The 15,625-nt window shown below is 51.7% G+C and overlaps 1 protein-coding gene across 5 annotated transcripts in view; it reads left to right on the forward strand.

Annotated features, from left to right (window-relative positions):
- Nucleotides 1-15,625, forward strand: part of SNX29 (sorting nexin 29) — a 559,063-nt gene that overhangs the window by 74,877 nt on the left and 468,561 nt on the right. For all 5 annotated transcript variants that reach the window (XM_057748481.1, XM_057748482.1, XM_057748483.1 and 2 more), the window contains 3 exons: nucleotides 1,964-2,082; nucleotides 8,429-8,504; nucleotides 10,494-10,576. In XM_057748481.1, coding sequence (XP_057604464.1) covers nucleotides 1,964-2,082; nucleotides 8,429-8,504; nucleotides 10,494-10,576 — 278 coding nt within the window. The remainder of the gene's footprint in view (nucleotides 1-1,963; nucleotides 2,083-8,428; nucleotides 8,505-10,493; nucleotides 10,577-15,625) is intronic.

A 15,625-nucleotide genomic window follows, 5' to 3' on the forward strand; every position in this document is an offset into this window, starting at 1 on the left:
CACCTCCTCTTCATGGCATTTTCTAGGTTTTAAAATAAGTGTCTTACTTCTCTAATGAAAAACAACACTGGTTCTCTTTTTAAGGCACGCGGTGACACCGTATTCTGAGTTGGTCTCTGCTTCAGGAATCGCTTCAGCGTACCTGCTCTTTAAGGTGGAGGCCCTTGGCTACTTTTGTTCAGGTCCGAACCTCAGTTGGTGGGGCCTGACTTCACCTTGTGCTTGTGTGTTGCCGGGAGATGGCAAGATGTCCCCTTAGAAACAACAGAAAATCCCGCCTGTAGGAGCCGGTGCAGCAGCCGGGAAAGGACTGTGGTTTTGTCGCTGTGTCCCGAGGGGCGCCCCTGGCCACCTCTGGGTGTCCCCTTGGTTGCCAGCTGCTGGATCAGAGCCCTGGGTAGGCGGTTCTTTACGGACTGTAGAGGCAGAGCCAAGTTCACCCCAGAGGCCGGCTCTGCTGCTGGGCACGCAGGTGGGGGCCCCCCTCTTCCGGGCCCTGTTGTGTGTGTTACCTGCAGGACTAAGTGACACAGGTGGCGAAAGTCTGTTAGGGTTACTTCCCCCTGTGCTTCTTGCTCAGTGTCACATGTGTGACTGAAAGCTCAACGGAGAACGTGTCTGCAGGACAGGCCTTAGAAGAGGAGTTGGCACACGAGCCTGCTGGCCAAATCCGCCCCTAAGAATGACTGTTACATTTTTTAAAGCGTAAAAAACAAAAACCAACCCAACAAAAAACCAACCAAGACGTATACTTATGGCCACAAAGCCTAAAATATTGACTGTCTGGTCCTTTCCAGAAAAATTTTGTTAATCCCTGCTCTAAACCAACGAAGAACTAGATACATCACGTAACTGATGGGCAGTGGCCAGAGACTCATTGTAATCAGATCTGGACGACCTGGGCTGAATTCTACCAGCCTTGGTTCTGGCCAAGTGATGAACTTGGACAAGGCCCATGATCTCTTTGAGCTGTTTTCCTCCCCCGCTCTCCTCCCCTCTTTTCCCCTGCCCTCCCTCCCCCTCTCCCTCCTCATCCCTCCCTCTCTCCTTCCCTGCCTCTATTAAGTAGGTCTGATTATGATCCGCTTTGGTCTCCTTTACAACCGAATTACAACGTGAGTTTTATAAACTTGCAAGTACTACACAAATGCATCTTGGTACTTATCCGTGTTTCCTGGTTGCCCAGAGGCAGACACTGTGGTGGGCAGATACTTTCTCACACAAATTTAACTGAATAAGCCAGGAGTTACAAAAATCATTCAGGTTAGTTGGGTACTTGGTGGGTAAGGTGACAGTATAACAGATCATATGAGCCTGGTTAATATTTGAGCTGACCCCCTTTCTTGGAAGGAGCCCAGACGCGCTCTGGTCTGGTTCTGTCCTTTTACTCACGAGGGTTTGAGAACCAGCAAGGCGAAGGGCCTGGAGCCCAGGGTCACATGGCTGCCCTCATTTCAGAACCTGGAGCCCACGGGGCCTCCCCGCACGTCAGCACAGGCATACACTGCCCCTCCCCCCACCCCCCCCTTGCCTCTCATCTCCCCCCTCCCCCCACCCCCCAGGTGATTCCGGTGCTCACCTCAAACCTCCCTTCTTCCAGGAAGTCTTCTAGCGCCTTCCCGGCCAGCTCCCCGAACCTGAGCTGCCGTTTCACACCTTCTCGTAGGATTATACGCTTCATGATGCGTCCCCCAGCAGAATGCGAGCTCCGTGAGGGCAGGGTGGACACTGTTGGCAGGTTCTGTGCCAGCAGAGTGTGCGTGCCCTGCCGGGCAGGTGGCAGGTGCTCAGTAAGCACGGACTGCAGGAGTGAGCACCGGGGGGCCGGCTGCCGACTCCCGCCCGGGCCTCCTCTCTTCTCAGCCCCTCACGGCCTGGTTGGTTCCCAGGAGGGGGCTTGTGGAGGCCCGGCAGGTGCTGTGGTGCTCGGGACCCTGACGGCAGCTGTGTTCTCGCCCCGCAGGCCGCTGGACGGGGACGCCTGCCTCTCCCAGATGCATAGCTGGGCTCCGCTGCAGGTGCTGCACGGCGACGCCGACGTGCTCTTCCCAGTCAACGGCATGGGCTCCTACAGCCCTGCAGGTGGGTGTCTCCCGATCCCTCCCTCCCTCCCCCTCCTCCCAGCTCTGGCTCGACAAGCAGCAGGAATGGCTGGCTTACGTCCGTGGAGGGCAGGGAGCAAGGAGGCCGGGGCTCAGGGCAGGCAGGGCCCGTCGAGCTCAGGAGCGACAGAGGCTGCTTTGCTTGCTGAACCCGTGTAGTTTGAGGTGCTCTCAGCTGAGCGAGTGTTGACAAATCACAGGGGAGCCCCCGGGCCTGTTTTCTGGCCGGGGGTTTGTTGAACTTGGTCACGCACAAGCTAATCACAAATGGCGTCCACTGTTTTTGCCTCTTGGCAGAAGGTCACAGAACCCAAAGCTCTAAAGGTCTCTTACCCTTTGCAGCCGAGTGCTTGGGGGTCAGGCAGTGGCTTGTTTAAAAGTGGGTAAGTGTTTCTGACATGTTCCTGTGGTTGAGCAGGCTTGCGTGTGGTTTGTTATTATTTTCTTTAGCTAGAGCAGGTCGTGGTGGCAGGGTGTGAGGGTGGGAGCATGGATGAGCCTGGCTCACCTGGTGGGGTGGGTGTGCCCAGTGCCTGGCCCAGTGAAGTGCGTGGTCGCCGTCACCACCCCATGGCACCACTGTGTCAGTGAGGCCTTGCCCCCCACCCCACCATGTAGGTGCCCTTCTCATCCCCTAGGCCCAGGTTTAGGAACCGTGGACGGGGCCCACTGCCTACCCAGGAAGCTGTTGGCATTCTGAACCGGATGATACACTGCTGTCGTGTGAGGAACAGAAACCCGCTCAAACTAGCGGGGCCGTGAGGCCGGGTGGGCACGCTGGCTGTCTCTGGTGTGGAGTCAGCTCAGGCCCAGCGCTGGAAGTTGCTGAGGCAGGCAGGTTGCCGCCCTGCGAGGCCTTGTTTCCAGTGTAAGTTGAGGCGGATGAGAGTGTGGCTGAGTGACTTAGGTCCCCAGGCTGCTCTCCTCACCTGGACGTGTGATGGAGGGGATGACAGCCCTTAAAGTGGGTCTAGGACCGTGAGGTGACTGATCTGCGTGAACTCATCTGCTCTTGACCACAGCCCATGGGGGGGTTGGTTATTGCTATACCTCCTCCCTCTCAGACCTTCAGTGGAGGTTCCCTGAGTTAATCTGGGAAGAGGTGCCAGGCACACGTGAAGGCCCTGGGCAGGCTTCCCGCCGGCATCTCACTGGTGAGGTGACAGGGCATCTTGGGGGCGCCCGTGGGCCGGAAGCTGGGGTGTTGGGAGGGAGGGCCTCTGGGCCTGGCGAGGTCCTGCCATCTTTCTCCTTCTGGGCCTCTGACTCCTCTTCCTCCTGGTCTGCCTTTTCTCCCTCATCACCCTCCCTGCCCCTTCCCGTGTGGCCGACACCGCTGCCTCGGCCGTGCGACCTTCCACGCCAGCCGGAGCTTCTGTCCGGGTCTCGATTGAAACCCCAGAGAGGGACGGCCTGGTGGGCCTAGTGGGGTCTGCAGACCAGACTGCAGCCACTTCCGTTCGGGGACCAGCCTTGGTCCGCGCCACCGGGGGTTGGGGCATGGTCACCTCGCCCTTGCCTGCTCAGCGGTAGTGCAGATGCAGGCGGAATGGCTGAGCGGTGGGGGAGGGGTGGCTGGCAGAGAGTAGGTGGTCCTCACGTGTGGCTGAGACCACTGGAGGGCCACCAGTGCTTGTCCCTGGCATCCGAGTCGGGGTCCAGTTCTGCGTGCCCCTTATCCAGCTCCCCACTGACGGGCCTTTTGGTTGGGTCGTGAACCGTCCCTGGGCTGTCACATCAGCCTGCTCCAGGGGCTTGGCTGTTTGCTGGTCACCTCAGGGTTTAGTCACAGAACCTGGCATTCAGGCTGGCCTCCAGGATCCTCGCCAGGAGGCATCCCCCCGCCTTCGGCAGATTTCCCGTGGTCCTGCCTCGGGCTCTCAGCCTCTCAGACCCAGAGGCCCCATCTTGTCACTACTGATGGGACCCCAGCTCTGGCTGATCTTGACCATCCTCACCAGAGGCGCTGCCAATTTTTTAATTTACTACAGTAACTAAGCTGCCAGCAGGCTTGTGGCCGCCTGAGGGACAGACTCACCGTGGGTGGGAACCCTGCATGGGAAAGCACATTATTCTAGGGCTGCACAAAGATACTAGAGTCGGCGCTGGAGGAAGCATGACCTGGCTGGAATGCCAAAGCACATCAAGTCCCTCCTGGCCCGATGCCCCATCTCCATGGAGGCGCGCAAGCCGGTGATGCTGAGGCTGGCCTGGCTGCCGCCCCCCGCCCCAGAAGCCCTGGGTGTGCACGGCCAGATTTCTCCCCAAGACTCCTTCTCTTCCACTCCATTTCTCACTAGTGTCCCTTCTGATTGACACCCACCTACTTCAGTGACATTCAGATCTCCTCTCTCCTTCTGGCCTGGGAGCTGTTTCTTGTCTTTAACTTGGGGGTAGTTAGAGAAAGAGGGAAAGGATAAAAAAAGGGAGCGAGGCCTGTGGCAGGAAAGGATGGATGTTTTAGGAGCTAAGTCTGGGGAGGGAGCAGGTGGCAGAGAAGGGGACCCTGAACACAGGAGTATTATCCTTCTGAACCTTGGAAGATGCACTTCTGTGGTTTGGGGGGGGCCATGCCTTGGGCTGCATTTTTGGGGTTAGGGAGGGGCTCAGAGAAAGGAGACACCAGCCCAGGGTCACCGGAGACCCTGGCAAGCAGATGGAGGATTAGATCCAATCATTCCTCTGGGTGTGTCATTTGCCACAGAGCAAAGCACATCTATCAACATCTGTTTGAAGCTGCCAGGAAGAAAAAGCCCCCAAAGTTTCTTTCAACTCAGAATCATAAATTGAGGGAAACAGAAAACCCATTGTGCACACTGTGTACGTGGGAACATTGCTGCTCCTCGCTGAGGGCCTGTGGTTGGTGCTGGGTTTTGGCAAATGCGGAGCCGATGCACCAGACACCTCGCGTCCTCAGCCCCTTCCTCTCCTCATTGGGTCCAGTGTTCTCCAGCTTCTCCTGGTCTTGCCATCGGGTCTGGGGTTGGGTCACTGCCAGGCTCTGGGAGATCTAAAAGTGAGTCCCCTGGGAGTGTTGCAGGCGGGGAGGGCGCAGGAACATCATTTTAATCCCCTGATGTGGATGAGGAGGAATGAATGGTCGAAGTGTCTGCTGAAGGCTTCCGCCACCCTATTCTAACTCATCCTTCTCTCTCTCTTTTTTTAATGATATCTTTAAAAAAAAATTATTTATTGGGCGCAGTGGGTCTTCATTGCGGCACGCGGGCTTTCTGTAGTTGTGAAGAGTGGGGGCTGCTCTTCATTCCTGTGCGTGGGTTTCTCATCACAGTGGCTTCTCTTGTGGAGCATGGGCTCTGGGCACTTGAGCTTCAGTAGTTGTGGCTCGCAGGCTCAGTAGTTGCGGCTCGAGGGTCTAGAGTGCAGGCTCAGTAGCTGTGGCGCATGGGCTTAGTTGCTCTGCGGCATGTGGGATCTTCCACGGCCAGGGATCGAACCTGAGTCCCCTGCATTGGCAGGCGGATTCTTAACCACTGCGCCACCAGGGAAGTCCCTCATTCTTCTCTCTTGCTGGGCTTTTGCAAAATAGCCTCTCAGTAGCTCTCTATTCCTGCCCCTCACCCCATCCATCCTTCTTTCAGCAGCCAGAGTGATTGTTTTAGAAGGTCATCAGATTGCCTCATTCTCCTGCTCCAGACCCTTCTACACCACTTAGGGTCAAAGCCTGAATCTTCCCTGTGCCCACCCAGCCCCGCTCTCCCTGCAGCCTCCCCTCCTCCCATTTCCCCGCCGCCCTGGCTGCACCAGCCAGCTTCCCCGTCCTTCTCTCCTCAGGCTCCTCCTACCTTTTTCTGCAGCCCAAGGGCCGCTGTCGTAGAGAACACACTGCCGCCCGGCACACACCTCAGGCCGGCCAGGCCTCGCGTTTCACACTGTTGTAAACCTAGGCATCTCCGTTGCTCTAACCTTGGTTTGTGATCGTGTATTTGTGTAATTACTTGATAACTCCTGTCCCCTACTTGCCCCCTGCACTAGCCTTTGAGGTCCATGTGGGCAGGACCATGTCTGTCTTGCTCCCAGTGTGACCCTGACCCTGGCCAGAGCCAGGCCCGCAGCTGGGGTTCAGGGGAGCACATCGACGCAGGGTTGGTGGTGTGGGCTTGCTGGAGGGAGTGGACGTCTGGCAGTTGGAAACATGACATCTGGTTGGGGACAAAGGAGCAGGGGGCCTCAAGGGTATGTGAGACAGTCTGTGTCTGCCATCACTCTGTGGCCCCGTGCGTCAGGCCCGCTTTGGCGCTCACAGGGTCTAGTGTTGTGTATTACGATGGGAAATCCACCTGGGCTGGGTAGGTGTGGTGTCCAGAATGCTAGTGGGTGACCTTGGCCTTTACTCGAGCTGTGGATTTCCATTGTGTAGTTGGAGTCCAGTCTTTGCTTCAGGGAGTGGAATCTGACAGCCGTGTGTGGGTTAGATTAGAGGCTGAAGCAGAGCTGAGGGGACCTGCTACAGAAAACCCCGGGAAGGCCCGGAGCCCTTGAACTGGGTGGTGGGGGAAGCGGTTGGGGAGCAAGGAGTGGGACGTGACTGGGGGGAGCCGATGGGCCTTGGACACCAACCAGCCCTTGGATGGGAGGGAGGGTGGTGTCATGTCTTCTGAGGCTGCAGGCCAGTGGGAGCAGTTTTGAAGGTCACGATCAGTTGGGAGGACAGTAGTGTATCCCGGTGCAGTCTTCTGGCGGGTGGTTATAAATGTGAGATTAGGATTCAAGATTGAGGGCCTAGCCAGAGGTGAGGGTTGAGAGCTTTCACCTTCGTGGAGCTGAGAGCTGGAGCCAGGACCTTGTGTCAGAGGCTGTGATACAGAGATCTTCATGTAGAAATCAGAGAAAGAGACATTGGGGGGAGGAGGACCGCTGTGTTTTGAAGGCTGAGAGAGAGCTCCTGGGAGGCGGGGTGGGGGGGATTCGGTTACAGGGCGAGCTGATGCCGGCCGCCACTTGCTGCACACTCTCACTGAGGTGTATGTGTATTAAGATGTGTAAGTTAATTATGTAGCGGGCATTATGAAAATGTATGGTTGGCACTAGTGTCAGCCCATTTGAGAGATGAGGAAACTGAGTCACAAAGAGGCTGAGTAACTTGCTAGATTAAAGTTGGGGTGCAGGGACTTGAAGCCAGGTGAGTGGGCAGAGCCTGCACCCTAAACTCACCATGATGCTGGGGAGTGAGGAAGGGGAAGTGGAGAGATGGACACTTTCTCTTTCCCCTGTGAACTTCTTAAGAGTTAGGAGTCAGTGGAGCAGCTTGATGGAGACAGCAGGGTAGAAGAAAAGGTGAGAAAACATTTTTTCCCCGAGGGTTCCCTTAGTTCAGCCGCATAAGAGCTGGGGAATCTTGAACAGGACCGGGAGGGGGAGGTCACACGACAGATGACTTAGGGCAACGAGACGTGCACCCTTCTGTCCCTGCGTCCCTGTCCCGATTCAGGCCTGGTTGGGGGTGTCAACAAACCAGAAGTTTGTTCAACATGCAAGTGTTCTCCTGGGTAACATTGGCCTTAATATCACCGTTCAGCCCCAGGGACATGGATTTGCACTTTTTTCCTGGAAAGAGACTTTGAATAGCAGCTAATACATCTCTGAAAGTCTTTAGGGCCTCTTGCCTGTTGTGTCTAGAGATGATTTATGGCCTCACTTCTTCCAAATGCCTTTCCCACTTGACGCGGGGCAAGCGGCTCTAGAAAGCAGCAGGCACTGGGCTTTGGTAGAGCAGGGGCCGTCAGCGATTGGGCCGTGCTGCCCTCGCGTGTCTGTCTCCAGACACTGCACGTGGGAGCCATTCTGTCTAACCGCGGATTTATTATCCCCTGGTTCTGAGGTCGGCTCTGGCTGTGGACTTCATGCATTATTGCAGGTGGCTCAAGATCTAAAAGGTTAATAAGTAAGTCATGGGATGTAACGTACAGCCTAGGGGATATAGTCACTAGTACTGTAATAACTTTGTCTGTGACAGACGGTTCCCACATTTATCGTGGTGATCAGTTTGTAATGTACGTGAATGTCGAATCCCTATGCTGTATACCTGAAACGGACAGAGTATTGCATGTCAGCTTTACTTCAAAAAAAAAAAAAAGGTTAAATGGGAGAACAGGGCCTCCAGTCAGAGACTGATGCCAAGTCTGAGATTATGGCCGAAAGAAATGAAAAGGGTAGCAGATGAAAATCCAGTGTGCAGATGGGGAAACATTCGTAAGTCAACTGATTTAGCAGGTGAGCCAGTGTCTGCACTGTGTCCTTGTCTCATGGGGAAAATGAAACGAGAACAGAACCCTGACTTTCTCTCTGCGGTTGCTGTCTGTGTGCAGATGCCCCCCTCGGGAGCCTGGAGAACGGGACGGGACCCGAGGACCGCGTCCTCCCGGAGCCCGGACCTCGGTACAGGTGAGTATTCAGACCTCGAGCTGCCTCTGGAGTTGAATTGTCCGCTTCACAACTCTGCCTTTTATTCTTTTTTTAAAGACGGGCGGGCACATGCTGGGACTGAAGGGCAAGGCCTCCCTTCACATTAATTTAGTTCAGGTTTGGTCTCACATCCGAATGTGAAGTGGCCAAGGATCTCAGGCCCAAGACGTGGTATCTGTCGAACTTCATTTGCCGACCACCTTTACTTTTTCCACTTTGGGGGCCCTATCTGGGGACCTCTTATATCACGATTTGCTTGATCTTAATATTTGATAATAATAAACAGTTGAACAAGTTTAATATTACAATTTACAATTTTAATATTATATGATATTTAAACCACTTCAATATCATGTATCTGTGACGTGCTTAGTCTGGCATTCAGTAGCAAGCACCGTGTTGGTTTTCTTTCTTTCAAATGAAAGTATGTCAAGGAAAGCTGAATTGTCCAGAGTCACTGGACGTTTGGTGGCAGAGCTGCGATGGACACCGAGGACTCCCTGATGCCCCCGTGGTCCTTGTCACTCTTACAGCTTTTTCCGTCTTCTCTCCGTGGGTTTAAATTGGGTCCCCGTGATGTAGCATCTGCATTTTCACCCTGGCTCCGGAGTGGGGTCATTGCTCACCTCCACCTGTGCCTGGTGTTCCTTCTCGCCCTGCTCTCTGAGAACGACGCTCCCCACAGGAGGCTCACATGACCCATCCAGGACGCTGAGTCCTTCCCGCGTTTATTTTAGAAAATTTGGAAAATGCGGCTGTACATGAAGCTTTCTCACTCTTAACCCCAGCTCCATGTTATCGATGATGTGTTTGGTCCTTTTCTTCCTGGTTTTGTGGGTGGGGACGTGGTAACCAGGTCATGGTCCTGGTATTCTCGGAAAAGATGTGAAGGATTATTTTCCCATGTTGCAGATTCTCTGTAATGACACAGTCACCTCTCCTTGTTCGTGGTGCTGGTGTTCTATCAAGACGGAACCATCGCTCCTAGGCGTATTTGGACATAACGTTTTTGTCAACAGATCAATACATACCTTTGTTTTACTCTTGTTTCTGTTTAAAGAAACCTTATTTAACATGCGTTGTTGATTCACGGATGGTGAACTTGAGGCCAACAGCACTATCATCAGGCCTGAACAAGGGCTACCTCACATGTTTTCTCCATCAGGCACCTCACAGCCTTGCACGCAGAAATACCAGACAGCACTTTAGCACCATGTTGGGGCCATTTTAGATGCAAAATCACCAATAAAAAGCATAAGGAAGTGAACAATGTGGTGCTAAATACCTCGCCAGAAGGACAGAATCATAGTTGAGAGAAGGGCAGGGACTTTTCTGGTGGCGCAGTGGTTAAGAATCCGCCTGCCAATGTAGGGGACACGGGTTTGAGCCCTGCTCCAGGAAGATCCCACGTGCCTCGGAACAGCTAAGCCCGTGCACCGCATCTACTGAAGCCCGTGTGCCTAGAGCCTGTGCCCTGCAACAAGAGAGGCTACCACAACGAGAAGCCCTTGCACTGCAGCAACGAGTAGCCCCTGCTCGCTGCAGCTAGCGAAAGCCTGTGCACAGCAATGAAGACCCAACGCAGCCAATAAATAAATAATAAATAAATAAATAAATAAATAAATAAATTTATTTAAAAAAAAAAAGAAAGAAGTGCAGAGCTTGCCTTTTTTTGGCGTGAGCTGGGAGCATGTGTGTCCGTGACGTAGCTTTTTGGCCACTCTGCCTGTGTTCATGGGTGACTATGTTAGCCCCGAGAGTGCAGAATTTTGGGGTAAACTTCAGGGAGTAGGCGAATTTGCAGATATGGAATCCACAGATAATGAGGACCACCTGTAACTTTAAAGGGCTGCCCTCCCTTCCTTCTAGTCCATACACCTGGATTAGCGTAGCGCCTGCTGGTTTTGCATGGCGAGGTGGCGTGTTGTAAGTGGCCGACTGTAACCTCCCTCTGCTTGCCTTTCCCAGTGTGGATGCCAGTCCCCCAGGCCAAGGAAGTCCACTGAGCAGCCTGTTACCTTCTGCCTCGGTGCCAGAGTCCATGACAATTAGTAAGTACTTTCTGAGCAGCTTCTGCCAGTGCCGGGATGGCTCTTGGGCCTGCACATTGCGGCAGTGCCTTCGTGCTTGCTCCTGCGTGACCTTGGACTTTGCTGAATGTGGGATGAAGTTGGGTGTGTGTATGCCTGGTCATGGACTTGAAGTGTGGTGTGTGGCCGTAAGCTCCCTGAGCTGTAAAACTTGATCTTGGGCGTGTGCATGCTCTAAAGGACACGCTTCAGAGGTGGAGCAGCACTGAGGCAGAGGGAAGCTTCTCTTGTTCAAGATTTGGGGTTTGCCTCCTGCAAGGCCACCAGCTACAGAGCAGCTTTCTGGCTGGGTTTGCTTTGTAACTCTGGAGGAATCAATTTTATTAAGTAAGGGAGAGAGTGTCTCTCAAAGATGAATGAAGGTTGCTAATGGTCAGGTTCAAACTGTTTGCAGCCTGACTGCTCAGAAAAAGTATTGGCGATACAGCTATTAAGGTTAGGTTTGAGTGGCTTTATGTAGTAAAGAATAAAACAACTAATTGTGGCTGAATGTGATAGGAATTCACCTCTCTGTCCAGAGGTAGGCAGGCTGGGTCAGTGTGTGGGTCTGTGGTCATCAGCGACCAGGGCTCCTTCTATCTTGCCTCATAGTCCAAAATGGCTGTTTTAGCTCCAGCCATCCCATTCTCATCCCAGGTTTCAGGAAGGAGGAGGGGGCAAAGGAGAGACTTCCTCTATTTCCATAGGTAGGATTCAGGGGTCTGAATTTGCACAGGGAAAGAAATTACAACTTTTTTCTCTAGCCTCTGACTGTAATTTAGTATTTATTTTTTATTCTAATTTATTTTTTATTGAAGTGTAGTTGATTTACAATATTATGGTGTACAACATAGTGATTCAGAATTTTTATAGATTATAGTTCATGTAAAGTTATATTGGCTGTGGTCCCTGTACTGTACAATATGTCCTTGGAGCTTATTTATTTTATACCTAGTCGTTTGTACTTCTTACCCCCTCCCACATCTTGTCCCTCCCCCTTTGCTCTTCCCACAGTAACCACTAATTCTCTGTGAGTCTGTTTCTGTTTAGTTATATTCATGTTTGTTTTATTTTTAAGGTTCCACATGTAAGTGATATCATATAGTATTTGTCATTTTCTGTCTGACTTACTTCACTAAGCCTAGTACCCTCCGGGTTCATCTGTGTTGCTGCAAGTGGCAAAATTTCATTCTTTTTTAAGGCCGAATGGTATTCCATTGTATATATTACCACATTTTCTTTACCTACTCACCTGTCGGCGAACACTTGGATTGCATTTCCTTTAATTATGAAAGTCGCAGCAAACCATAGGAACCTTAGGAGTCGCAGCAAAATGGGTGACTTTGTCAGTGATGGAAGTCACAGGCACCTGTAAGAACAGTGATACGAAAAAAATCTCCGTGTCATTTCTGCTCAAAGGTACAGTCGTGTTTTAATGTGATAATAAAAAATCCTGCATTCTAGTCTGTCCCTGTTCTTTTTGGCATTTTGATAATTCTATTTCAAAATAATCACCGTCTGAGAAGAGGCCCGTGGGCTTCATCACGAGACTGAGGAATGGGTCTGTCGCACAAAAAAAGGTGAACCTGTCCCTCCCGCAAGCTGTAAGGACCCTTCCTAGAAGGTGCACACAGATTCCCACTCGTGTGGCTGACACCCTCCCCAAGGACTCCCCTGGCCTCTGGGGAGGCAGGGTGTCCCTCCCACCACCCTCGCCCCTCCCTCCCACCAAAAACAGGGTTCTCAGGGTTCAGGAGGGAAGAGTGGAGTTTGGGGGGCCACCAGCGTCCTGATTCAAGGGTGAGGAAGGAAATGAGTAGGTGCTGTGAGGTCGGAGTGTGGGGACTGGCTGGCCTCACTGTGTGCAATGAAGGCATGTGGTTTATGGTGGCCCCTCAGGCCTGGGTTCAGCTGAGCAGATGTTTCTAGATCCGCCAGTGTGGGGGACACACGGGCCAGGAGAGCACAAAGGTCACTGGTTTTCAAATTTCAGTTATTTCTTTACCGCTGTACTGTTACCTACCCTGCCATTTAAAAAAAAAAAAATGGGTGCCCTTAAAAAACCTGAATGCCTTTATTTAAAAATGGAATTTTATGTGCTTAATGTCAATGGAGAACCACTTTCAGTTGACTTGAATAGGAGGTAACTGTGAAAATAATGTCAATGAAAAGGAACCAGTGCTCGTGAGTCGGCCTGGATGTTGTCACCTGTCCAAGCATCAGAAATGTGCTGACGATGTTTCAGTGCTAAATGCAGGTATTTTTCCTGACATTGTTGGAAACGGGACAGGGAACATCACTGAGAGGGAAAGAGGAACTCTCTCTCTGGCTCACTGTTATTTGATGCCTGTCTTTCTAGCACCTGCGATGCTGCCTCTTCGTGTGGGTCACACCGTGATGTAGAGGGGTGAGACTTCACCCTGGCCCTCAGGTGCACCTGTTCTAAAGAGCACCAGTGTTGGCCTTATTTACATTTGTCTTGAAAAGGGTAGTGACCCTGAGATTGAGAGCGTGAAGGCCAGGCTTCGTAGGCACCTTGTCGTGGGCACCTTTTTGTAGGAATACAGGAGTCTCCACGCCCACCCCCCACCGCCAGCCTGTGGTACCCAGCTCTGGGCTTCATATAGGTCTCCTGCACCCTGGGATGAGGTCCCGCCATCTCAGACACGATTCGCTTTGTCAGCTGCTCTTTGGGGTCAACAGAGATGGTGGTCTGTGGGCCTCCCTCAGCCATTTTCCTGACTTTGAGGAGGTGCTGGCCCTGCTTGTGTGTTTTCACTAAGGACAGGCCTCTGCACACGGGAGTTATGTTGATGGTAGGGGTTTAGGCTGTTTTGCTTGTTTTTAGTCATACACTTTTCTAAAAATGTAAATCCGGTTTTCTTATTTGGTATCTTTGGCAAGTAGAGGCATTTCCAGAGTTTACAACCTGCATCTCTGAAGAAAAACATCACTGTATCCACATTCTGACCTGCGATACTCTAGCAATGTGCTTTGTGGGGGGATATGTGTGTGTGGTGGGAGGGGCTTCTGTTTTCTGCAGTGGCTGTAAATTTCAGGGAACCTTCAGGGGATAGCGCTGTTGTCTGTCCTGTGGCTCTTCTAGACGAGAGATCAGAACCCTTAGAAATTTTGTGAGCAGGGGAGGGGGGTGGTTTTGACTTGTACCCTCCCCATCCTGCCTCTGCCTCTGGTGTCATCGCAAAAAAATAAGAAGAGCAAGTCTGTCTGGTATCCAGGGCGTATTACTTTGCTAGGGTTGTCGTAACAAAATACCACAGACTCGTGGCTTAAACAATGGAAATTTATTTCTCATAGTTCCGGAGGCGGGAAGTCCCCCAAGATCAAGGCGCTGGCAGTCTTGGTTTCTGGTGAGGCCTCTCTCCCTGGCTTGATGGCCTTCTCTTTGTGAGCGCACAGCCCTGGTATCTCTTCCTCTTATAAAGATGCTTTCATTACCTCTTTAAAGATCCTACCTCCAAATGCAGTCAAAACATATGAATTTGAGAGGGATGCAGTTCAGTCCATAACGGGGTGTCCCAAGGGCTCTCCAACTTCAGGATGAGAATTGCATCCCAGCATGTGACGCACCTAGGATTCCACTCCAGGGGAGATGCCCCACTCTCACAAGCCCCAGGAGAGCCTGGCAGAGGAACCCCAGCTCTCTTCCTTGGAGTAGAGAATGTTTCCCTCACTTCCTGCCAAGTGGCTCCTGGCCTGCATTGAATAATCGGTCCAGGTGGCTATCTTGGTCCTGTCATTGAGCTGGAACACGTGTTCTTCATCCTCAGCACTGCGGGTAATTGACAAGTCATCTGCCGAGCAGCCTCCCCCGCTTGGCTGTCTCTGAAATGGCAAAGGATTTTGCCCTGGGATTTGGGGCATATATTCTTATTGTTATTTAGTGCCCAGGAAAAGATGTGTGATCACACCCACATTGCAGCTCTCTCCTTCTGCAGAGCCTTTGGTACTTAAAAAAACACAAAAGCCTATTATGAAAAATTAATTATTGAGGGGAGTCGTAAAGACACGTGCTAACCCAGATGCCCATAATTCTGCCCCAGAGGTCCTTTCCATTCCTGCAGGTGAATTTGCAGTCCTGGATTTGGGGGCGTGCAGAGTTGTAGCTGGTTGGAATTGCAGCGTGCCTGTTGCTTTAGTAAGACATGCTCTGAAACCACGCCCACTGCCCAGGTTCAAATTCTTAAACCTCCCAGTGTCAAGCATAAGGATTCGGTGAATACTCGTCTTGTATGGTTGTTGTGAAGTTTAATTGTGATGTGCTTAGAAAAGTACTTAGATCAGAGTTAAGAGTCATGAATGTTAGCTATTGTCGATGTGCTTATTTTGTATTCAGCTCTTAACGTTTTATCACAGTTGTCCTTTTTTTCCTCACCTCCCCGTCCTCCTGTTGAATGTGTTGACTGAAGAAAAATGCACAACTTAAAAGTTGCGAGTTAAGTTTTGTTTGGGTATCATGCCGAGGACTGTAGCCCAGGACACAGCCTCTCAGGTAGCTCTGAGAAAATGCTCAGAAGGGGTAAGGGAGGAGTCAGGATATATAGGAGTTTTTTGCTGGGAAAATAACCCAAAAACATGTAGTCCAACATCAAAAGACTACTACTAATCACAAAAACCAGACATTTCAAGTTAATGACTTTAGTGCTTTTCAATGCATGGGAAGATGCAAGAGTCTGGGTTCGTTGAAGTAATTCCTTAGACACACGTCTTATCTGGGGTCATTATCCAAAGCACAGAATGCTTCCTGTTTTTCTCCATCCTGGATTCTCCTTGGGGTGCACCAGCAGGGTCAGCTGCTGTGGCCAGTGGCTTGATCCTTGTAGGACTGGAGTGGCGGGCAACATTCTCTGTCCACAAATGGCTGTGTAACGTTCCATCACTTGATTAATTACAATTTACTAGGTTATTTTTTGGGAGGCTCACCAGCCAGGTTTTTTTTTTCTCTCCACAGTGAGTTTCTTCTTTCATTGTAAGGAAGAGTTGGAGAGTGCTATTAGTAAGTGCATTCTA

Source organism: Hippopotamus amphibius, chromosome 9 (genome assembly GCF_030028045.1).
Source record: "Hippopotamus amphibius kiboko isolate mHipAmp2 chromosome 9, mHipAmp2.hap2, whole genome shotgun sequence".
NCBI lineage: Eukaryota > Metazoa > Chordata > Mammalia > Artiodactyla > Hippopotamidae > Hippopotamus > Hippopotamus amphibius.